The sequence below is a fragment of the Euprymna scolopes genome, chromosome 28 (assembly GCF_053919585.1).
Source record: "Euprymna scolopes isolate OS-2025 chromosome 28, ASM5391958v1, whole genome shotgun sequence".
Classification (NCBI taxonomy): domain Eukaryota; kingdom Metazoa; phylum Mollusca; class Cephalopoda; order Sepiida; family Sepiolidae; genus Euprymna; species Euprymna scolopes.
In genome coordinates, this window is record NC_136509.1 from 52,705,015 (window position 1) to 52,731,566 (window position 26,552).

Consider the following 26,552-nt stretch of genomic DNA (forward strand, 5'->3'; position numbering starts at 1 on the left):
AGCATCCCATTGATTTAACCGCCATAATTCATCCACAAATAGATAAAAATTTACGGAATCAAGAAACCATTATAAGCGTGTAGCTGTAGCTAAAAGTAAAATTAATTTTTAAATGACTGTCAGAGTATAATAGCCGCAATAGATATATTGTGATGATTAGAAAACGTCACATAAATTGAAACTCACAATTTCTGGAAAATCTATAATATGGTAAACAATGGATGATCAACAATTCCCTCACGATACAATCACCATGAAGTAACTTCTACAGTAACAAATAAAGTTGAACTACTTGTCGAGCGGTTCTTCTTGAACTCTACCATGGACTCTCCCTAATTCCCCATTATGTACATATACAGAAACCACACTTGATCTGATCATCACCCCTTCAAGTCTTGTACATTATAAAAAACTTGACACCTCTAAAGTATACTATAGTAATAAAAAAAAAAAAAAAAAAAAGCTTTAGTGATTTAGTGCGTGTTCACTCTAAACTATATCAAATGCCTTGCCAAATCTTGCATTAGTTGGCAGCTGGAAAATCGTCAAGGTGGTACCATTATTCAAGAATTCTAATCCACAAAATTATCACCCTAATAGTTTCCTACTCTTTATTAAAATTGAACAAAAAATATGGGGAAGGTCTCTTTTATATGGTCAAGTGGATAATGATAACAAGGACTAATCCAAAACTGATGTTTTCTAAATAGTTAAAAATAAAAAATGTATACTTTATTGCTGTAAGCCGCTTACTAAACACATTGTTATGAATTTACATGACAGCATTGCACGTTGCTCATGATTGACGGCACTAAAAAAAAAAATCGGCACTCACTATTATTTCTAGCAATGCATATGTAAAAAGTTCTTAACTAATTCTTTTCAAATTTCATAAAAGAAATAAAAATATTGGCTATTACATAACGTTTGAACAAAGTTTCTATCTTGATTTCTTTTTGTACTAGAAAGTCTCAAATTCAAGATATTTTAACTTTTGACTGGAAAGTCACACGCATTTTGTTCGAATTTCATGACAAAGACAATTCTTTTCTCTTATTAGTGTAAAAATATGACACGTCATTGACTAGTAGAACTTTTGTGTCGAGTATTAACATAAACAGATCTAAAACGCATTCATCCAAAAAGTCATCTACCGCTAGCAGACACCATCGCGGCATTTCATTGTTAATAGACAGAATTAAATTGCAATTTCTTGAAATATACAAATCACAACAAAAAATATTAAAACATTTTTAAAAAATTTTTATTTTTTATCCAGTCATATAAGTTTTATATTGACAAGAGAAATCTAATTACTGATTTAAAAATTATGACTCAGATTAAGTAGCAAAATGGGCCTTATCCAGCACTAAACGGTACGTTGTTTGCTATTTACAACAGGGAAAACAACTGGAGTAAATCGAAGCAAGTTTGCCATGGAGACATCACACCTCATACCTTGGTATATTCTCATTTTAGAATGAATAGAAATTGTTTTATTTTACGAAGTGATTCTCAACTCACAATATAGTTTTGAGTATTTCTGCATTTAGTTAACAGTTTTTTCCATGAATGTTGCCGCTGCATATCCTAGCAGCTAACAAACTGCCAGAATATAGGGAAAACGCTCAGCCAATGAAAAGTTAAATAATAATACGACATTACAAACGTTTAGCTAATAAAAATCTCACAGATGACACTGGAAGAAAATATTAGTCTTAACTGTGCAAACCTTTAAATCATTAAAAAAATTTGTAGACATCAAATTGAATCTAGCAAGCTTGGAAAATACTTTACAGTCACCAAAACAGGTCATATCATTTTGCCAAGAGAAAATCGAGATCTTATTTTGGAAAAATGTGAAGAGTATAGAGGGTATTTAACAAGGTATTTTAAAGGGAATACACCTGTCAGAAATGTAAAACAGAGGCCATAGAAGAATTACCAAGACTTTTCCCACAAGGTATGCAGATGTCTGTAGGACATTCTTGTCTGAAAAGTGTTGACAGTCATTAGCCTCAGAAAAATGTCCTTGGTGAGTACAGAGAAGCAATTTTTATTTTTTGTTCCAATTTAGAGTGCCTCTTTTGGGGGAGTTAGATTTCCCCCACATTAAAAACCTAAATATCTAACTTTTCCCACATAGGGAGGCAAGTAGATAGGAACAATATTGGAAAAAATGATTGGTAAATATTAATTTGAATAATTCTAAAAAAACATATTTCTCAGCACTGTTTCAAATCAACTTCTTACATAAAACCATCATATTCAATGTTTTCTGAAAAAAAAAAAAAAAGTATGCTATAAGTCGTTCGTCCATTGGTATGACAAAAATTATCTGATTATTCTAGGGATGATGAATGACTCATGCTAAGAGTTTAAAGTGAAGTTGGTTGGTACAGAATAAACTTCACTTGCATTCCAACCAGGTTGATTCAGCTGGAAGTGGGACACGGGAGCTGCCAGAAGTGTTGCTGTCCTCTTACATACATGTAATATGGCCAATTTAAATAGATGGTCTAGAATGGAAGGGAAATAAGTTTTATACCACAAGAAAAATAACCTCCACATTTTCACAAAATAGAAAAAAAAAATTAGATTTTTATTATGGCTTGGGGTTATTTCTCTTCATATATTACAGACTTATTTTCATCATGTCCATAAACAGTTACTTACATCAGCTGTAAAAAAAAAAAAAAATTCAATGCAATATTCAGTTTATTGTTACATAACATAGGATATGGCATAATTGCGTTGACGCACTGGTTCTTGTTAGATCACCAAAAGTTAAGCAACGTTGAGTCTGGTCAGTACCAGATGAATGACAATTTAGAAATACCAGATTGTGTATGTAGGAGGACTTCGATACCTCCCTGCGAGCACTGCAAAAACCTTGTGCTGTGTCATCAGCAAATACACTCATCTCAAAGATGGTTGCATCAGGAAGGTCATTTATGAGGATACCGAAATTATATATGTCCAAGTATCGATTGCTGGATTACACCTGCATTGATGTGGCATTGTTTGGATATATGACTATCGAGAATAACCTGGATCTTCTCGCTAAGAAAGACCTGATTAGATAAAATATTTGTCAAGTAATAATATACAAGTTGATTTCCCTGAGAAGAACCTTGTCAAAAGCTTTGGAGATATCAAGCAAGTGGTATATATGTTCAGAAATTGCTGTATATCTACAGCAGAACATAATCACTTGAATTCATACTGCTGGTTAGAGAGCAGTTTAGCATTTTCAAGGTGGCAAATCATTGCTAGATTGATTAATGAGTCAAAGCTTTAAAAAAATAGCAAGAGGGGACTTGCAAGAAAATCTTGCAGGTCAATTCTTTCAGAATTCTTGAAAACTAGTACTATAGAAACCATTTTCCAGCTATTAGGAAGATACTGCATTGGAAAGGAGAGCGGACAGCACAACAGAGTATTTCATTATTACTATAAGATCTCTGGTTACAAGCTTTAACTTTTTTTATGATAGTTAAATATGGGAAGGAATGATCAGATTTAATGAGGTTTCTGTCCACACACACACACATATATATATATATATATATATATATATATATATATATATATATATATATATATATGACAGAGAGAGACTTGTTTATGGAGTCCAAGGTACAGTTTAAGGCAAACCACTGGGCAAGGAATCCAGCCTTGTCTGTTGCTGTGGAAGTGACTTCATGGTAGTTGAATAGCGAGGAAATTACTGATCACTCATTCTATTAAAAGATTTTCTAGAAATCAAGAGTTTCTAATTTCTGTGATGCCATACATTTTCTAATCATCATCATAAGTACTTTTAGCTGCAGCTATTATACTCTTACGGTCATTTTAAACTTACCTTTAAACAATTATTTTTTTTATATTTAATTAATAACATTCTAAATTGTAACTAAAGATTAAACAAAGGTGAAGTTGATAGGAATATTAAACAAAATAGAGTAAAATAAACCCAATTCCATTTCAATCCGAGATATATGCCTGTATTGAGATGGGCCCTGAACTAAGGGGGACCCACAGGTCTAGAAGTTTAGTTAAATGTGCTAAGAAACAAGCCAACTGACCATATCAACTAGAAAGCTATTTATTAATGAGTGTAAACCTTCAGACTAGATGCTTTGTGGGGGTCTTGATAAAAAGCTTCAGTTAAAAAACTTAGAGAATATAAAGAGTTATGAGCAAATTCCCAAAATTGTGATTGAGGAATTTCAAATAGCCAATATATAATTAGGTGAAGAAACAGGTGGTAAGATGAAGGCATTCACTGAAGTACTATACCTGCAAGTTCCCCCTTAGCTCATGGCCCATCTCAATACAAGTATAAACTTTTAGACTGATGCAAAGAGACCCAAAGAAAAAAGCTCTACTACATACCTCTGACATTAGCTTTAGACCCAACTTCTCCCCAAAACGACTGTGTATAATTTAAGCAGCTGTTCTCATCTTGATTGCTTTATTCATTTTATATATGAACAGATGAACATGCAACCATTTTTAATTTGTAAAATGCCGAAGCTGTTATTTAAAATATTTTGGACAAATACACATATCAAACAAATTATATACAGATTTTAATTACTTTAATTTACATTGCATTTATAAATTGCTGCAATTTATAAATAAAACATAAAATGAAATAGAAAAGGTGTTTTTTAGGCACATTTTGAAATAAAAAGAAATATTAGTTTTTAATTTTTTAGATGAAGGTTGATTATTCATATTATTTGGATGCTTTGAATTACTATTCTCATCTTCAGTGTTATTTGCACAACTTCCAACCTTCTTCAGGTGTCTTGCTGCACTCAAGTCTTGGTACATAATTCACATTGTTCAAACCTTCATTGCAATTTCAATCAATATTCATTACATGATTTGGATTCTAAAAAATGTCTAAAATTTAAAGATTAAGGGGTCTTAAGAAGAAATTGAAATTCAAAAAATTTTGCTTCTATTGGCGTCTTATGACTATGAATTAAATTCAGTCAAAATCTGACATATTTGAATTAAGTGAAATATTATGCTCTTATTATGAGCCCGAAAACCCCTGGAAAATACTCCAAAGAAACTAAAATTCAAGGAATATTTGTTAATTGATGTTGCTGAAATTTAATAAAAAAATCAGCTGTACCTGAATTTTAACAAAGCCCCCCCCCCCCCCCGGCAAAAAACTACATTAAACTAAAGATAGCCACATTTGGGCTCTTTATGACTAGCATGCCAAAATTCATAATCTACAAATTAGTTAGGAGTTAATTCTGTAACTTTAGAGAGTGAAACACTGACGAAGCATAGTTTTTTTGTAACTTTTGATGGATGGTGTACATTCATACAATATATTACACATAAATATTCTCAGTATTTACTTTAACAGTGCTTAATAAATGAATAGAGCTTAGTAGAGAAATTAGCCTGATGATTAACTCAAGGAATGAAAAATAAATGTTTCTGTCTAGCTTACTTGCTATATTTTCATACTATACACATATGAATTGGTGGCTAAACATTAAAAACAAATGACTGCTGGATGTTAAAAAATATTAAAAGCAAACATAGAAGAGAAAATATATAAGAAAAATAGAAAGAAAAAAAATACCTAAATTGTTATAGAAAGCAGAAAGAAAAAAAAGAAAAATGTCTAAAGGAAATAGAGTGATGGTGTTTTTTAATTCACCCAAAACAAGACATTTTGTTACTAAGCTAATGTGAATTAAGGATCACATTTACAAGGACATCCTAAGTGAGGAGTTGTGTAGCAAGATGTTTGTTCACATTACATTTAAACTTCTGCATGAAAGTTCAGTGGAAAAACAGAGTAAGGAGGGTATTTCAAAGGTTAACAGTTTGAGGAAAGATTAGAAAGCTTTCCATGAAGAGGTGGGATTTTGCTGACTGTTGGATTGATCAAGGGTACGTTGAGGGGTTCGTCAGGGGAAATTCCATAAAACAAATACAGGGATGGCGATATGAAAGGGGGTTGGAGCTTGGTTGACAATTTTATATTCACTTAGTGTGACAGAATGGCTATACATTATATATATATATATATATATATATATATATATAGAGAGAGAGAGAGAGAGCGAGAGAGAGAGCGCGCGGCAAACTCAGCAGAAGCAACTGATCTTGTCGGTCTCTTCATTCTATACAACCTAACTAACACTATAAATATCAAAAACACAGGACTATATAGAGATGATGGCCTCATAATAGTTGAAAACTCAAATGGCCCCAAACGTGAAAAAATAAAGAAAACCTTAACTAAAGAAATGAACAGAATAGGCCTAAAACTAGACATCAAATCCAATATAAAAACCGTCAAATTTCTCGATATAACTTTAAGCAACACATACGAACCCTACACCAAAGACAATACTTACCCACTCTATATACACCCACTATCAAACCACCCAAAACATAACTAAACACATCCCCACATCTATCAAAAAGACTTAGCACCAATTCCGCCAAACTCAAAATTTTTAACAAACACAAACCCTTCTACGAAAATGCACTTAAGGAAAGTGGTCACCCAAACACCACCTTTAATTACATTAAACCTAATCCACCCAATACCTCAAACAAGAGAAATAGAACTAGGAAAATAATTTGGTCCAAACCCCCCCCCCCTTCAATACAATAGTCAAAACAAAGTTTGGCATTAAATTCTTCCAACTAATAAACAACCACTTCCCACCCAGCCACGTACTACACAAAATCTTCAAAAAAGCACAATTAAACTCAGCTACAGTTGCACGGACAACCTAGAACAAATAATCAAGAAACATAACAGAAAAATACTTAAAGATGAAAATACAAACACCAAGAACAAGCGCAACTCCACCAACAAATCGGAATGCCCACTTAATCAACAATGCCTACAAACAGAAGTATATAAAGCTACAATCGCACCTAAAGAAAACCCAAACGACAAAAAATACTATATTGGCACCTCATTTAAGGATAGATTCAGAGTACATAAATGCTCCTTCACAAACCCTAACCACCCTAACAAAACCTCACTAACTACCCACTATCTACATCTAACCCAAAATAACCTTACATCAACCATTAAATGGGAAATCCTTAGAAAATCTAGCACATGTAAATCCCTAAACTCCCCATGTCTCCTCTACCTAAACGAGAAACTCCTTATCTCCAATTTTAAAGACAGAGACAAATTACTAAACAAAAAACAGGAAACCACCATAAACTGTAGGCATTACAAATCCCACCTCCTTAGCAACTATACACCTTTCTAAAACATCCCTTAGACAACACCACCTTAAATCCCCTAAATTATACATCCAATACAACCACCCACCACATACACCAAACTACCATGACATATACTCAACTAAACCCCCTTAACCAATTCCCCTACACCACCTTACCCCCTCTCCCTAAGAATCCCCCTAAATCCAACAAAATAACACATACCTCCAATCACCACCAACTCTAAACACCACATAACCTTATCCAACATAACCACCCAATAATCGGCATCAATTCCCTCTCTCCCGAGCCAACCTCCTGCCCAACCTCAGCACACCCTACATGCAACCTCCACGACAACACGGAGATTGTTTACATATAACTATGTGGATTTACACCTGCACAGGTAAGTACGCATGGAAATGTATAATAAAAATCTATGTGCATGCATGCGTGTGGGGGCGTGTATCTGTAGGTTTGTATATGTATGAGGAGGTGTACGTCGGCGCTCCCGTTTGCACCCACATCAAACCATTAAAAACCTCCACTAATGAAAATATTACGCATATGAGCCTGGGAATGAGTTTATGTTTATATCTATGGATAATCATGTCTACATTTAACGAAAGTATTACGTCTATATACCCACGAATGAACTTAGATTTACATCTATGTAGATGAATATGTCTATACCAATAACTGTCTATATATCTGGGTATGTGTGTATATAGATGTGTGCATCCATGTGTGTTTGTGTGTACGTGGAGGTATCGATGTATATGGGTACGTACCGATGTATGTGTGTGTATATATGAGAGTATATGTGCCCGCTACCGGCTGTCCACATGCATATGTAGGAGCGTGCAGCTGTGTATATGTCGATGTATGTGTTCACGGATATAAGTATCTGTATGTGCGCGTGTGCTTGCATATATGCGTGGGGATACAAGTATGTCTGATTTAATATATGCATGTAGGCCCATGTATATTGGTGTATGGGTGTCGATGTGTGTATCCGTATGTGCGCATCGATGCTTACGCACACATACTCAATTTAACACCTTAAGGAAAATTCGAGGTCAGCGGGAGCAGCGCGGGTGTATATGCATGCATGTACGCATATGTGCATGTGTTCACATGCCAAGGCGAAGATGTATGTGTGCATGTGAACGTTTCTTTAAGCATGTGTGTGTACACATGTGTACTCACGCGTACGACCGCAGGCTAACCCTCTCCAAGCACTTAACAACAAATAAAAATCAAATAGATAACCCGAATTATAGCCACCCCCGCTTCCCAACCTAAGCGAACACCCAACAGATCAAGACATACTTATCAAGAAATCATCTCACCAATGAGATGCCAACAGCCTAAACATTAAGACTCAAATTTTAAAGTAACACAAATGAAAAATGTTAAGGTGGAAACAAGGTAAAAATTTACGAAATGCATCACAATGAAATTTTTTTATCGAACTTCCTAATTATTATTTAGATATCTTCAGTAAAAAAAAAAAAAAAAAAAAAAAAACTGGTTTGTCTTACAGATTCGAAAAAATGGTCTCGACTGAGTTAAAAATAAATTCAAGTTTCACAATATATTTTATTTAATTGTTAGGTGAAAGTACAAAATAGTTAACAAAACACCCCTCCTTCCCAATGTTAAGAATTGTTTTTTAAATAACATTATTTCAGTATGGTAGCATAAGTGCACAAGTACTTTTTATTTGTTATATATTTGTTTTGTTTTTTTGTTTTTTTACCACAAAAAAAAAAAAAAAACGCATGTACTTAGTACATTTTGTTTTTTTTGTTTTTTTAGTACATGTGTACTAAAAGCGTTAAAAATAAATATTGTTTGGAAATCAAATTTGAAAAACTTCATAATTTTTTTTAATTTGACAAACTCAGAATAAAACAGTTTTCTATTTTTAAGAGAATACAAACTCGTTTAGCTATGCACTAACCATCGTTGTCATCGTTTCCTTATAAGCGGATTTGAATTTCTATAAAAGATAATATTTTAAAGAAATTTCCGCACAATTAATAATTATCAAATATTTACATATTATACATGAAAATAACTCTGAAACTATTATCTTTGAAAATGGATGATATATACAGATTTATCTGATTAATTTTGAAATATTCGTCAACTTTGCTCGGTCGTAACTTTGCTTCCTGTGATCATAAAAGTAAAAATAAAAATCAAAGTCCAGTAGAGATGGACTTCTATGCTTATATAGCCTGTAAAATTTCAGCCATAACAAATCAAATTTAACCCAGCGCATATGTATCCAAACGTAACATATGAAGTGTAAACATTGAAAAAACAGATTCCCTTTTTGCTGTTTTTTTTACTGTTTTTTTTTTTTTTTTTCATTTTTAACTTTGAGCATAAAATAGCAATACACATGAAAAAATTTAAATGGCTTAAACTATTTCAATATTGGTATATATAGAAAGAGCTTGATAAGCTAAGAAAGAATCTTTTTAAATTTTAAAAAATCCAATTAAAATCAAGGAAGTTATGACTATTTTTATGCCCTGCATGTTTGGATATTTGCCCCTCTTTAAGACCATATGCGTTTTGTCACATTTTTTGCACTACTTTTCCAGTAAAAATGCTATATCTTTATACATAAGTGTATTTTTGTGCAAGGAATCTGAATATGCTATTGAAAATCTCCAGAAATGAATGGTTTCCAAATAATCTGCAGTAAATGCACATAAATATGCTGCGATTGCTTAAAAATGCCATGTATTCATTAAAAGAAAAGTTAGAGAACTCAAAAGTTTAGTTGTAATGCATTTTATGTGACAAAAACTGAAATCGAAATCTAGGATTGGTTAAAAATGAATATATTGCAATATTTCTTTGGTATTATTGTAGATTAATACCTTCTGTTACCTCTCCCCATCTGACTACCTCTCCAAAATATGTGATTCTACCTTTATAGACATTTGCATGTGAACAACTTGAAAACTTTAATAAAAGATAAACAAAAATTATTTTAGAATTTAATGTAAAATGATTTCTCATTTTGAATCATTTGAGCGTTTTAGGGCAGTTACCCCCCCCCTTTCCTATGATAGATAAATCCTTGGTGTTTTTTTTTTGTTTGTTTGTTTGTTTTCTAAAAGGTGATTATGCATGGTTTTAAGAGGGTCTTTGTGCAATTATGAGAAGGTAGGGAGGTTGTCACTGACTTTGGGTTAATGATAGGGCTAAGGAAAATTATGTGTGAACATTCTGAAGACTTGATAGAAACAAAACAAAAACAACTTTAGAATTTAGAGTGGGGGTTGGTTTCACATAAATGTAAAATAATTCACCATTTCAAGACAATCCTAGCGTTTTATTTTTTTTGGAGAGGGGTTAATCATGTGCACTTTTCTTTAAATGTTTTTTATGTTTTTTTTTTGTTTTTTAAACGTTTATATGAGCTCACAGAGGAAGTTTGTTTAGTGGGGAGCTCTGCCACTTGTACTTAGCGTTATTGTTAAGGCTAAAGGTTTTAGGAGGAGGCTTGCCACTCGTACCTAGGATTAGACATAGAATTAAGAGTTTTTGTTTTTTTAAGAGGGTGTTTGATACCCATTTTGAAACTTTACAAGAATTATGACAGACAGACAAAAATAAATGTTATTTAAAAAAATGACGTCCGTCTAACAGAAAACATGATGCTTGGAAAAATATCAAGTATTTAAATTCTATTTAAATATAAAAAAAGAAACAAGTTTTTGCTAAAGCTGACAAATTGTTAAAAATTTTGAATTAATGTTATTTTGATTTTTAATTACATTTCATGTCTTTTCCTACCATTGTTATTTTTTAACTGAGCACCTCCTACAAATATTAAATATTGATTATCTTTTTTTATTATTATTATTTTTTTTTTAATAATCGGGTAGATTAGTTTCCATTCGATAATAATTTACTGAAAACATTTTTTAAGGGAAGAAAATTAGAGGTGTGTGTACCATTCGTACACATGAACCAAAACATCATATTTCACATTTTCGCTTGTTTAAAATATTTTAAAATTTACTACTACCCAATTTTTAAAAATATTTGTATGGCTGATAACAAAATAGCTTTAACTAAACATGTAAGAATTTTTTTTATAACCAGATTTTCAATTAAAAAAAAATTGATTTGGAATAAAAAATAAACAACAAAAACAAATGTCTGTTTACGCCATGTTATCGCTGCTGCTGCTGCTGCAGAGTGCTACAGTCACTAATACTACAGAAGTCTTGATTCAAATTCATAACAATTTTTTTGGATATATTTTCGGATATTATGTTTTTAAATTGCTACGTACCACTGTCCAATCATCTTTTTAACGAATAAACATAGTAAAAAGATTGTTTTATTTAATAGTGAGTGTCCGAAGAAAATTTTTTTCAAAACTTTCAATACTCATTTTGAAATCTTTTTTTAACACAACAAAAAACGAGTGGTCAAATGAATTTCAGGCACTCAAAATTATTAAAAATGACATATCCTATGGCTAATTTCCAAATTTCATTAAAAAATGCTTAATAGAAACATGGTACAAATGTTTAGAAATCCGGGGAGGGGGGGGTGACAATATCTTACCGAAAATGCTGTTTTATGATGTTCACGTTTTTATCACTTTATTTGCTTAAAACTCTAAACATATATAATGTATGTTATTATTTACTAATTTATTTGAATTCCGAACAAAACAGTGATATTTTGAAGACTTAAAGTGCTTTGGTTTTTAAAGTATGACTATTTTAGCAGAAACCCCTTGAAATCTGTGATTATCCAAAGCGTTTTAACGGCCATGTGTATTGCTACATAAAAAAATAAATTAACATCATTGGAATACTTATTCTATTCTCTTTTCATCAATGTAATTCTTTTAAAAATTGACCAACAAATAAAAAAAAAATATGACTTGTTGAAGCACATTAGGTATGTAATATTGCCTATATCCACGAAAATACAGTATACGCTTGTAATGCTACTAAAAGATGAACATTATGAGAGGATTGAAAATGATTAATGAAAAAGTCTGATTACTTTTTACTTTTGTTTCTGTTTTTTTGAGATGAGGATTGATTATTTGGATGTTCTCATCTTGAGTGTTATTTGCACAATGTTTAAGTTGATGTAACCTTCAACCTTACTCAGGTGTGTCATGTTGAACTCTGGAATCTGCATGGAATTTCAAACGAAATTACCCATGGTGCAGTGGATAAAGTACTTGGTTACAATTGAGTGATAAAAGTTACATTCCTGGTTCAATCTTCAATACAGGCAACCCAAAAATACAATTGCAAATTATTTAGGACTTCTACCCAGTGATGGCTGACAGAACAAAAGCATGCTTCTCTATGGACTAAATAAATGATTCAGCTTGAAATTCCAAGAAGATTCCAGAGTTTGACAGAAAGGGTCCAAGTTTGACATGATACGCTTGAAGAAGGGTGGAGGTTACATCGATCGAAACGTGCAAAAATAACACTCAATATGAGAACAGTAGTCTGAAGAATCTAAATAATACAATAAAGAAATATATTCCTTAAAAACTTTCTGGAATGCAAGTTACAAATTTTCAAATGTAAATCGTTTTGCATTTTTTTAACTAGCTTTTCATAAGTCAAAAAATTACTACAATTATTCTGTCCATTAAAAAGAAATAAATTTGAAAAAGTCTTAAAAATGGAAAATTATTTTTTAGCACATTGTTGATAATGTGCAAAAATGTGACAAAAAAGTTGCTAAATTGTTGATATTTTTGTTTTGATAAGTTGTAATTTTAAGTTCTTTTGGGTTTTTTTAATGCATCATCAACACATCAATAATTTTCTACATTCTTTTAAAAATTATATTTTTATAATTTATAGCTGACATTTTAGAGAAAAGGGATAAACAGCAATTTTTTTTTTAAATAATTATAATGAATAATTCAACATCATCAAAATATGAATTACAAAAATGCTTCAACAAATTCTGATTATTTTCATTGTCAATTTGATGTGAGAAAAAAGTTTATTTTTTTCCCCTTTTAAATAATTATAAGTTATTTCCTTTTATTAGGTTTTACTTTTTCTTGTATTAATTTAAAATTATACACAAATTTGCACACGTTCAGCTAGTAATATCCAATATGTGCTGTATCTATTTTAAAAATTTATATGAATTAATAGCTATCCCTAAGGATAGTTTATATCCAGCAGCAATTGATTGAAGTATTAGTATTTTTTGTAATGTAAACAAAACAGGGTTTTTTTTTTCAAAGTGAATTTAATTTGAAGTTGGGAACCAAAATTTTAAAATTTGTAGAGGAAACAAGTTTTGTTTTCAATGTTCATAAATTTTTTTTTTTTTTTTTTACTATGTATACATAAATTTGTAGGGGTAAAATTTATGCTTATGTTACAAGCATTAAACATTAGTTGAACCATTATAATATATAAGGTAACATTTTTTTTCTTGTTTTTAAGTGACTTTAATTATGAAAGTTGCAGGAGAGCTGAGAAGCTGTGTAAAAGGCATACGGTGATACATAGAGGCATGAGTACAGTAAGAATAAAAAGAAATGTAAACAGTGCTTTGGAAAAAAAAAATAGATACCATGTTTGGTGCAAGTCTTTGATTAAGTAGAGATCTTTTCACATCTCTTTCTTGCTGAGCTTCCTAGAAAGAAAAAAAGAAAAGCTTTCAGCAAGAAAATTACATTTGTTTCACAAAAGGAATGCAAAAAATAGATTTTCCCAAAGAAATGAGATTTCCTGAAAGATGCCTTCTCCATTAAAAAATAAATATTTTTCTAAAATTACGTAAAAAATTTGCTTCAACTGAAAGTTATTTCACTTATTTGGATTCAACCAATAATTTGGTAAGGTGTTTAATTGTACCAGGGACTAACACTCAAGATGCAGACGTCAAGCACTATATTTTGTTTAAAACAGTAATTTGGATTTCACTTAACTGTTTTGTTCTCTGAATCATATTAAAATATATTGCTGTTGATTAAAAAAAAATATTGTCGGTTTTGATCTCAAACCAACTAACTGCATACACTTGGATGATAAATTTGACCAAAATGTTTAATTATCATAGTGTTTGAGGATAGACAACTCTAGTCCATAAACACATTAATCTTGTGGCTTATGTTAGCCATCTTCTTTGATTCAAGGGCCCATTTTTCTAAGTTAACTTCTCAACAAGAAATGCCAACAGCATACTCAAAAAGTAGCCTCTGGTCTTCACACTTAAATTATGTTTCTTCTGCTGTCAGATAATAATGATCGGGAGGGACACTAATTTTTTAGAATTCTACTTGAGGCAAATCTCGATAAATATTGATACAAAGTTTCCCCAAAGGACCAGTAAATGTTGTTAGGCTTTTTGTTGTTCCATCAATTAATTTAAAAATTGCTGTAAATGGCAGTTCTTCTAGTGGAACCTGAAAATTGGAAAATTTGCATGTTTAATAATAGAGCCAGATTACATAATAAACACCAATATATTTTATTTTCCACAAAAAAGGAACATAATTGCAGGTGAATCTATAGAATTAATTTTACTTCCTTGTTAGGAGGACAAGTGCAGATTATGTGCCTTGTTTGACAATTTTCTGTCTTGCACTTTACTACAAATTCATCAAATCTCAAGTCAAGTAGTTTACAGCTACAAAAAAATATATGAAATAGTCTGTCTTGCTATTCCTTCATTCTTTTCACTTTGATTGCTGCAAGAGATTTCCTGTCAATTTGTTTGGCCCTCTTATAGCAAAATATATTGACCTTCTGTCCTATGTAACGTTCCCTTAACAAGGGCAATTGTGGAATGACTGCTTACCAAATACTGATACTTGGCAATTAACTTAGAAATCTCACTATTTTTTAAGTGGGGATAACTGTTTTCGAGGAAATAACTAAACTGGATGACTTGTCGTGAAGTTGGGGGTGCTGTTTCATCCAAATGACAAAGTGGACCAGCAAATTTTGTGAACCACGGGTTAAAACTGAACGTTGTGCTTTTACTGACATTCTAATCTGAAAAGTAAAATAAATAAATGGATTATAACTGAAGGAAACTGTATTAGGCTATCTTCCAGTTTCATACGTAAAGAAATAAGTGCTAGTTATAAGAAATAATGAAAAACTTTGTAGAGTGAATTAGATGCATTGAAGAGAGAGGACCAAACCAAATCAGAGGCATAGCAGTGTTTAGTTTAGACATTTTTAGCAGATTTTAGCTCCGCCTTCGATAACATGAATTTATCCATAAAGAGATTCATTCTTGCTGTAGCTGTGCCATTTTTAACAAGTGTTTAGAGTTTGAAAAACCAGTTCTCGTGCATCTATGTTACTATGCTATTTTTAATAGTATTTTCAAGTTAAATTTAATGTTTAAATTTTTAGGTGAAAGTACAGAATAGTTACAATACAACCTCCTTCCCATATTAAGAATGGCTTGCTAAATAAAGTTATTTAAGCACAATAACAGATGCACACATAACGAAAAACCTTTAAAGGAGTTTCCTTATTTACTTGTATTAATCTTTGTGGATTATCTGATTTTAAAACTATAATTTTAGAAGAAAAACACTGCTTAAAAACAATTACTCCTTAAAAATAAAAGAAATTAAAATTTGACACTAATTTTCTGCGAAGTATTTTTTATTAAGTAGAAAAACTTGAAAATTCACGTGGTTGTTTCGTAAAGAATGTGTAGAATAAAATTGTATGAACTATAATTTTTGTTGTTGTTGTTTTAATATAAAACTGGAGTATTACCATATTTTAATAAAAATTTCAAATAGAATTTGACGTGAAATATTAGGTTGGTGCAGAAATAATGCTTTTGACGTTCATGTGAACGTCAAAAAATGACATTGTTTTTGTGTCAACCTAATAGAAAAACAAATTAAAAAAGATAAAACAAACATGTTTAAATTCACTGCAGACACTCGAAATATAATAATATATATTTTAAACAAGTCTTTTTCGTTTTTCCTTTCGAAATAATTAAACCTAAATCATAATGTTTTCAAATTAAATAATAAACAAACGTTAATTTTCAATATCAATAACGAGCGTGTTTTGCGACGGTGAAATCTAAAATGTTTCCACCAAAAAAAAGTTCCTGAAATGAAAAAGCGAACTTTGATCGTTATTATTTAAAAAACAATTCTGCCTTTACACTTAATATTTATTTTATTAATTCATTATCTTCACTCATTTTATTTGAAAATGTAGTTTAAAAATTATTGTAAATAATGATTCTATTTTCTTAACAGTACTGATTGTTTTGATGACAGGACGTTCTTGACAATTCACCGAAAAACTTTTAATCGCTTCGATTTTTCCACTTTTAAAGTCATTTCCTCAAGCAAAGATAACGATTTTGAGAAAAATATTTTGTGTGGGTCTTTATGTCAAACCCCAACTATCATCACCATTGCCTCACCGGGGTTCCAAAATCGACCTGCCCTACTGTACAATTCTTTCGGTCACTATTCCTTCTTCCCAATATATATTTCCAGCCCTAAAGTTCTTGAAATCAACTGCCACCTGGCATTTGTTTTTCCTTTCAGCATTCATACAGACTTTTAATGTCCATTTTTAAGACCTTCTCCAGACAAAATTCAAGTTTTCAAAACAAAATTGGATATATAAAGAATGATACATACCAAAGAAAAAAAAACTTAGTAATTGACAACAGGAAAAGTCACTTTCATTTATCTCTATTTCATGAAGTAGTTTTAAGAGAAGTTTTCTACAATAATGCACAACAAAACTTAACTATTTACAGCTTAAGCTCACCACCACGCTCTACTGCTATCTACTTTGTCAGTGATTTTGTATCATTTTCAGTTCTTGTTTGGCTTGAAGCTTTTCTTTGAGCTTAGCAAGTTCAGTTTTGTTTTTTTCACAGGCTAACCTTCTGAAAGCATTTGACTTTGTTGACAAACTTACCAGAATTCAGTACTTTCAGAGCAAGTCCATCTGCTGATGAAGTCAATGACAAAATATCACTTTCCAGTCTTCATTTTCTTATTAAATTCTTTTACTTGCTTAAGGTCTGTGTTTCTCTTTAGTTTTTGTCCCTCTGTCCGTTTCTTTTCTCTTTGCTTTTCTAGGTACACTTCATGCTTCTGTCTGGCCATGGAGCATGAAAATAATGAGAAGGTTGGCTATTGGCACTTGACAAACCTCTCCCGCTGCCTTGACCTGGTCAAAGATGATCCTCTGTGCTTTTACTATCTAATCCTTTATATTCTATTTCTTTGTTTACTGAGAATCCTTTCTCAATACTGATCTGGCCATGAAAGTACTAGAACAACCTCACAACTTTAAGCAGCTTGCTGTAACAGGGATCAGCCATGTAAGTTGTTAACAGTTGATCAAGCCTGTCAACTTCACTATAATGTCCAAATTTTTATATTATATCTATTATTTCTATATTATATAAAATGTTTATTTATGAAAATATTATAAGCTAAATATGTGCATACATGTTTCTGTAGTAATCTCTAGTCAGAGATTACCATACACCATCAGGCTAGCGGATCAAAAGCCATTCTAAAGGGCTACAGTAGAACAACTTTCAATCTGCTAGCCGTAGGGATCTGACTAGAGATTGTCACAGAAACATGTATATATATATGTAGCTAATGTTAGTATAAACATATAAACACGCTTTGCTCATTCATTGAGTACGCTTTAATAAATACAAAAGTTCAGTGGAGCTACATGCAGGAAACAAAACCTGTACAACCATTATACATATATATATATATATATATATATATAAATTTGTATTCCTGTCTGTTTGTTTGTTCACGATTTGATTAATCTCTATATAAATAAAATGAACTCATTTTTTCCCCGTTTAATTTTGACATTAATAGGATTAAAAATCAAGATATTTCATGCAAGTATAATATGCACAAACGGCAGAACAATATCTTAGGTGTGTTATAGGCTTAATTTTTCTCAAATTCCTCGATAATCTTAGATTTCTATACTTTTTCTGCTGAGAAGTCACGGCCAAAATCGGTTAAGATCAATGGAAGTGGTAAAATATTTTCTCTCTAATAAATTCCTCCTCCCCCTGCCACCACGTAACACCGTTTGGGGATCGTTCACAAGGAACAGTAGAGAAGAGAACACCGGTTTGGCTTCGTAGTTCTTTCATGTAAAGTTATTTAAAATCACTAAACTAAGCTGCAGTGCTCTGTGGCGTAGTGGTTAGCGTGCTGAACAATTCACATTATATTTTCACGTTTGCGCCGACCTACCGTAGTCGTTTTTTTTTTTTTTTCCTAAACAACTGGAATGGACTTTTCTTGGTGGCCGAACTGTTAACGTTGCAGATGTTTTTTTTTTTTTTCACACTTTATTTTCCTACTTTTACTCATGACTCCTGGTTTGATCCTTCCTACTTACCTACCATAACATTTTTTAAAACTCCCCCCCCCCCCCCGTCCCGGAAACAAACACTCGGGCAACGCCGGGTACCCCCGCTAGTATATATATAAAACATCTTATTTTAATCTTTCATTTATTTCTATAACTAGTATTATACTTGCAAAAATATACAATTAAGAGATCACCTTATTTGCATATGACATTAAGAAAAATCGATTTTACTAAATAGCGGTATCTTAGTTAATGTTTTTAGCGAGAGGATTATTTTAAGTATTTTAGTTAAAATTGTTATTTAATACATTTTAAACAACAATTATATTGATAATATATTTAATTCATTTTGGAATTAATATTTCAAACAGAGCTACCTTTTTTTTTTTAAACTTTTTTTTTTTTAGAGTTATTTGCCATAAAAAACAAAAAAAAAAAAACATGTTCACCAAATAAACACTTACGAAAAAAACTGAAAAGATTTCATTTGTTTGTTTTATTTTATTCCTTAAATGGAGTGTCATTTGATACCTAAAAAAAAAAACAAAGATCTACTGCCCCCTCCCCAAATTCCACAATTTACATTTTTTTTTCTGCGTTAATTTCATTAATTACAAACTTAATTTTCTAATTAAAAAGGTAACTTTATACGACATGACCCAGCAGCGTTTAACCCCTAAAATAATGGAGATCTTTTTTTCAGCCTAATACATTTAAACAGTATTTAAGTATTATGAGAAAAGAAATTTTGAAAAAATAAATAAATAAAATAACATATTAGAGTGGGGGATCACTTTTCTATATAAATTTAACGTAGAATGAGCACCCATTTTTTGGCCACCAAACCTTCAATGAGACATGTCACCTCTAGCATTTTTTTCAAATTTGGCGATTGAGGGAGAGGACAAAATCTGACAAATACAATTTGTTTTTTTCCTGGTGGTGGTGGTGGTGGTGGTGTGGGGAGAGGGGGGGGAATTACATTGCAAACAAAATAACGATGATTTTAATTATTTTTTATGAGATCATTCTCTACTTTCACCTAACAATTTAATAAAAACAAACACCAAAATATGACAAATTCATTGGGGGTGAGGGGGGGGTTACATTAGAAACATAAAACAACAAATAAAAAAGCAAATCGAAAAGCCCCTCCCCCTAAAAAAAGCAAATCAAAAATTTCCTTTATTTACAAAAAAGCTAGTAAAAAAAGTGCCCTTACAAAAAAAAGTAAATGTGTAGTTTCTCAGTATAAATTATTTGACAGACAAAAAAAATTATAAAAACTATTTATTTTTATAAAAAAACATTCGACCCAAAAGCTGAAGTACAACAAAAAAGAATTCATTTTTATGTTTTTTTATCATTTTTTATTAGACTTAATGTGCACGCCTTACACGTTTAAAATTTGGCCTTTTTTTTAGGTTTGACAGATTGGCTTTTTTAAGGCTAAATTTGGCTTTTTTATGCTCTTTCATTACAAAAAAATATGGCAGCCAAAAACATAGTTCATAAAGAGCTTAAAAAGGCCAATCTACCAAACCTTAGAAAGGCCAAATTTTAAAAGCAATATAGCGGGCTCGAATACTAAATATAAATGATAAAAAAATAATAAAAGTAATAAATTTTTCTGGTTTTATTTCAGCCTTTGGGTCTAAATGTGTTCTATATAAAACAGTTTTTATATTTTTTTGTCTGGCAAATAATTTACGCCATTAAACTACATAGTTACCAAAGAAAAGATAAACGCACGCATTAATGTTAATAAACACTATTTTTTTAGGTTCACAAAATCTTGAGATTTCTTATGACAGTGATCCCTTCTGCCGAAATATCTGGTGGAGAGGGTATCAGATATTTCTTCTTTTTTTTTTTTTTTTTTTTTTTTTAGGGGGGGGGGGGGAATTACATTTACATGTTTTTATCCGTTCTTTTATTTTTGAAATTGTTGTGGGGGTATCCACGTTACCCATGATGAAAATGATTAGTATAGCAGGCGTGTTTCAAACAGAACTTAATATCAACCCAGGCAACACTGGGGTACCCATGCTAGTATTATTATATATATATATATATATATATATATATATATATATATTGCACACACACACAGTAGCGTCCAAAACTAAGGGACAAAATTTTTAAACCTAATATTTACTAGAAATAACTGAAAAACTGAAATTTTGACAGCTGGTAGTCCTTATCGTTCATAATAACACTAAAAGTTGAATCATTTGCAAACGATAGACAAAGAATTATAACAATTATTTTTTATTTTCAAAATAAGAATGTCCAAAAGTAAGGGACAAAATTGAGAAAAACAATGTAAACACTATGTTATATTCAAATTTGATTTCCTTTAAAGAATAAGTCTTACTTAGTCATTTGTAAATGTTGCATCAGCCGACACCATGGCGAAACGCCAAAAACTTGATTACTCTGTGAGACAAGCTATTGTTAAGTTATACAGGGAAAAGCACACCATTACGGGAGAATTGAAAACCTACTTGACACCAACCTCGGGTGTCTTTGGTCTATCTATACAGGGGTTTACCAGGGACTCTGGTATGAGGATACTTTCAATTTAAATTTAAAGTAAAACCTGACCAAATATTTGAATTTAAATGAAAATGAAAAGTAAAACTAAATCATCAAACTAGCAGGATGTCACCCAGGATAAAAAGATCCCCTCAGCATGGCTAAGCACTGGGCCATATGAGGAAAATAACGGTGCACCTTCTCCTTGTGATGTTTCCACAAATGAAAACACTAAGCTGGACACTCCACCAGACCAGTCAAATTCTAGTCCTGGAATCCGGCAAGACCAAACAAGAACCACTAAGAAAAGACACTATAACCAAGTCAAGTGGTCTCTTGAGGAAAAACATTATTCTTCACTGTTTCGCATACTCAAGGTATGAGAAATGGGGGAGGAAAAAAAAAAAAAAAAAACAGTATTCGAGGCTCAAATAAAAACTTCACCCTTACCAAAAGAAAAAACAATAACCACAACTAAGAACTTGCTTTCAATTGTATCGCAAATACATAAATATCTCCCAAAAGATGCTAGAGAGTCAATTGAGAAGAAAGCTTTTAATGAAGCAGCAATTGATTTCACCAAATCTAACATTGTTGAATATGCCCAAGCCCAGTGGAATAGGGAGGAAAAATGGACATTGATTTGGTCAATGGAATACGCAAAAATAAAATACCAAAAACTCACAGACAGTTGTAAGCAATGGCAAAAAATTTTTAAGCACCACTGCCCAAACAAGAAGGGGATTGAGAAGCAAAAGTTAACATGCCAGAAATCTAATTTTCTGAGAAACAATGTCTTTTCTGGTGAGCAAATAGCCAAGCTAAAAAAAGATGTCCATGAAATGGCTAAAAACAACATTTACTCAATCAGCAATCCCCTCCCTATACCCAAGATCTGCCAAACCAAACAAGACACTACAGCAAATTTTCACTTGACACAGCTCCTTGAGACAATGCCAACAAGTCCAAGTCTTAGATGTCTACCAAAAAAAAACCAGGAATATACCAGATGTGCCACTTCATCAAATAATGCAATATCTCCCCAGGAATCACTCCCAATAGACCGAACACAATTTAAACATGGACAGACATGCCAATAGTATGTCCCACTTCAACATGTGATATTAGACGCGGACCAGTTGGAACTAGAGGAAGAGCTGGCAAACAGAAATAGCACGAGGTCTAGCTGTTGAGAATCGGCCCAGACTGGTAAAAATTAGTATGAACAAAGCCTTCAAGGTGCTTGTTTCTAAAGTCAATGATGCCCTCGAAAGAATCACTCCAATTAACGCATCATTGAGTGAAATAAATCATACAACATACAGGGCAGCATAGTTTATTCAATTAAAACTCTTACCCAAACACCAGGAGAGTAAAAGAAAACATGAAGGCTAAATCATATAACCCAGCCTGGAAACGAAAACTCCAGCAGAAAATAGACAGACTCCGAAAGGAAACTGCCCAGATATATGCATTTCTATCCTGTGAAACTCCAGACAAAAAACTAAATAAGAAGGTGAATAAGTTGAAAACTTACTATTCCCTCCAAGACCAAGCACAGCTAAGTTGGCAGAACATCAGGCTGAGATAAAAGCCTTAGCTGCACAAATAAAAAACAAAAACTTTGAAGCAAAAAGGATAAATAAACTTTTTGCAACAAACCCAAGAATTGTCTACAGGAGCCTCGTTAAAGACGAAATAGAGGTGAGCTCCCCACCAACACAAGAAGTTGAAAACATGCCAGCTCTAAAAATTATCAAGGAAGCTGTCTGAAAGAAGGTAGCTCAATGCAGTAATTACAAGATCCCAGGAATAGACCAAATACCAAATTTCTGGCTGAAAAAAACTGAGCCCACTTCATCACTATGCCAACGCATTCAATAACATCATTAGTGGAGATGAAGAGCTGCCTGAGTGGCTTACTGTAGGCAGTATATCACTTATTCCCAAAAATGAGGACACCCACATGGCTAGCAATCTGCTGCCTCACAACAACCTGCAAGCTCCTAACAGGGATGATCGCTGATGCAACATACGACCATTTGATTTCTGGTGATTACCTTGAAAGTGAGCAGAGGGGGTGTACAAAGAAAAAGCTAGGCACAAAAGACCAACTTCTTGTAAACAGAACCATATTAGAAGACTGCAGAAGAAGACAAAGAAATCTGTCAATGGCCTGGATTGATTACAAAAAGGCCTTTGACAGTATACCTCATTCCTGGATACTTCGCTGTTTGGAGCTGTACAATGTGCACACTGATATTACATGATTCCTTCAAAAACAAATGGGCAGATGGTGCACATCAATTACGTTACAGCACATGGAAGGAAGGATACAGACCTCAAACAAAGATCAAGCGAGGAATATTCCAGGGAGTCAGCCTCTCACCGTTCCTTTTCTGCCTCACAATGGATCCACTAAGTAAGCTACTTAAGCAATCCAATGCTGGATACAATCTCAGCATGGGCAGAAAGAAGGAAGAAAATAAAAGAGTAAACCATCTATTCTTTATGGACGACTTGAAACTATGCCAAATCCGAGAAACAACTTTTCTCTCTGATCGACATTGTTAAAAATTATACAAAGGACATCTGCATGGAGTTTGGATTCGACAAATGCGCAAGTGCACCATAAGGAAGGGAAGAAAGACAGCATCAGAAAATCTTAATCTTGACAATGGCTCTATTGAAGACCTTGAAGAAGATGCTGTCTATGAATACCTGGGAGTAGAGGAGAATGAGACACTTGAACATGGAAAGATGAGAGAAAAAGTGTACGGAGAATACTTTAAGCGACTTAAAAATTCTCTGATCAGAACTATCGCCGAAAAACAAAATTACTGCCATTAATCAATTGGCAATACCCGTTTGTCTCTTATGGATTTGGCATAATCAATTGGGCACAAAACTGCATTAATAACCTTGACGTAAAAACTCGGAAAATGCTGGCCCTTCATAAAGTGCATGGACAGGCTGTACTTATCATGGAAAGAAGGTGGTTTAGGCCTCACTGAAATTAACCACCAAATGTTTGCCCCAGCAGACGTCAACTACAAAGCTCGGTGAAAATTTCAGTGGTAACGCACTGGACACCACAATAAAAGAATTTGACAACCCAGCAACCCTAATCGCCCGAAAGAGAAAGGAGTATACAAAAAGGGAACTGAAGACAAGACTAGAAGGATGGCAACAACATAAGAGAGCAGGCAGGTTCATGGAAGAACTGAACTAAAGCTACATTGACAAGGAGGCTTCACTGCAATGGTTTAAAAGTAACAAATTTCCATTTGATGAAGAACGATTATAGCTGCACAAGACCAAGGCTTACTCACAAATAGATTTTAAAAAATAGCTGGTCTACAAAAAAACAGACCAATGCAGATTCTGTCATTCAGCTGTTGAAAGCCCAAGCCACCTAATATCTGGATGCAAGATCCTTCTCGACGACGGTCATTACATTGCCCGCCATAACAAAGTATGTAGATACTTACATTGGAAGATCTGTGGAGAGATGCAACTAGATAGGTTGTCGAATATCTGGGAACATGAACCACCACCGATAACATCAAATGGAAAAGTGACAGTGTTCTACGATAAAGACATACAGGCGGGCAGATACATAAAAGACAAGGCCATCAAGTCAGATATAGTAATATGAAACAAGCCCAAAAGGACGGCACTCATTATCGACATCACAGTTCCAAACGACTTTGGCCTTAATAGAGCAGAACGGGAAAAGATAACAAAATATAAGGACCTTAAAAATGGTCTAAAAGCAACATGGTCTCTGAAAGAAATAAACATCATACCAATTGTGACAGGAGCAACTCGCCTAATAAAAAAGAATCTTCAAAAATACTTAGAAGCAATCCCTGGAAAACCAAGCTATAAGGAAATACAGATAGTAGCCATCAAGAGAACAGTGTCTATTCTTAAAAGAGCTCCCTGATATAAATTTAAACTATAATAGAATCAAGTGTTAGCCCCAGGAAGGAGCCCCTTGATCTCTTCAAACTAACAAAAGTAAAATAAAAAAAAAAAAATTAGAGATTTCAGAGAAAGTGAAATGTTCCAAGAGTGTTGTAGGCAAGGTTGTTAAATCCTACAATGATACTGGCAAAATAGTTCTTTTAAAACCGGCAGACCCCACAAAACTTTGGCAAGAGAAGATTGAATAATGCAGCATATGTCATTAAAGAACTGTTTTAAGTCTTGCACAGAAATTAAAAGGGTTACGAATAGTATCTCATATGTTAATGTGTCAAGACAGACTGTTTCTAGACGACTGCAAGAAATAGAGCTTTTTAATTGAACCCCAGGTAAGAAACTACTTGTTAGTTCAACGAATGAGAAGAGATTAGAGTTTGCAAGCACGTATGTAATTTGGACAAACATATTTTTCAGTGATGAAAGCAAGTTTGATTTACTTGGAAATGATGGGGAAAAAAACTATGTAAAGAAACATATTGGTGAAAGATTAAGTACTAAGAAAACTGTCAAGTTTGGGCGCGGAAGCGTTATGGTATTTGGAACGTTTTCTAGCCAAGGTACAACGCCTCTTGTCCAGTTACAAGCTCGTGTAAACACGCAGATCTATAAAAACAATATTCAAGATCATGTTGTGCCAATCATACAGAATTCAGGTTTCGATAGAGCTACCTTTATGCAAGATAATGTCACAAGGCAAAGGTGGTAATGAGTTACCTTAGTGAGCAAGATTTTGAAATTATGGATTGGCCACCACAAAGTCCCGACTTAAATCCAATAGAAAATCTTCGGAAGATCTTAGGAGTGAAAGTTATGGAAAGAAATGTCACTAACGCGGAGGATTTGTTGGTGAAGCTTCAAGACGAACGGTCTAAAATTAGTATCAAGGATTGTCAAGAACTGATTCATTCTTGTAGTCGAAGATGTGCAGCTATCATTGAGAACAAGGGCTCATTTACTAAATATTGATTGTACATGTATTTTTATTGTCTTTTGGCTGTTTACATTGTTTTTCTCAATTTTGTCCGTTACTTTTGGATGTTCCTATTTTGAAAATAAATAATTGTCATAATTCTTTTTCTATCCTTTGTAAATGATTCAAATTTTAGTATGTTATTATGGATGATAACGACTACCAGTTGTCAAAATTTCAGATTTTTATAGTTGTTATTTCTAACAAATATTAGGTTTTAAAGTTTTGTCTCTTAGTTTTGGATGCCACTGTATAAGTTCAGGCTTGAGATGTTCAAAAGTAGGGACTAATGAATACAACGAGGTTGTTAGATAGTGCTCAATAACAAGAGCAAAACATTATCAATGAGACTTCATCAGGCGACTCTGAACCATTCAACGCTATAGAAAAAAAAAAGAAAAAAAAAA

General features: G+C 32.7%; 1 protein-coding gene across 3 annotated transcripts in view; it reads right to left on the reverse strand.

Annotated features, from left to right (window-relative positions):
- LOC145249620 (uncharacterized) overlaps positions 1-26,552 on the reverse strand; it is a 171,078-nt gene that overhangs the window by 45,159 nt on the left and 99,367 nt on the right. For all 3 annotated transcript variants that reach the window (XM_080111351.1, XM_080111349.1, XM_080111350.1), the window contains one exon: positions 13,849-13,911. In XM_080111351.1, coding sequence (XP_079967477.1) covers positions 13,849-13,911 — 63 coding nt within the window. The remainder of the gene's footprint in view (positions 1-13,848; positions 13,912-26,552) is intronic.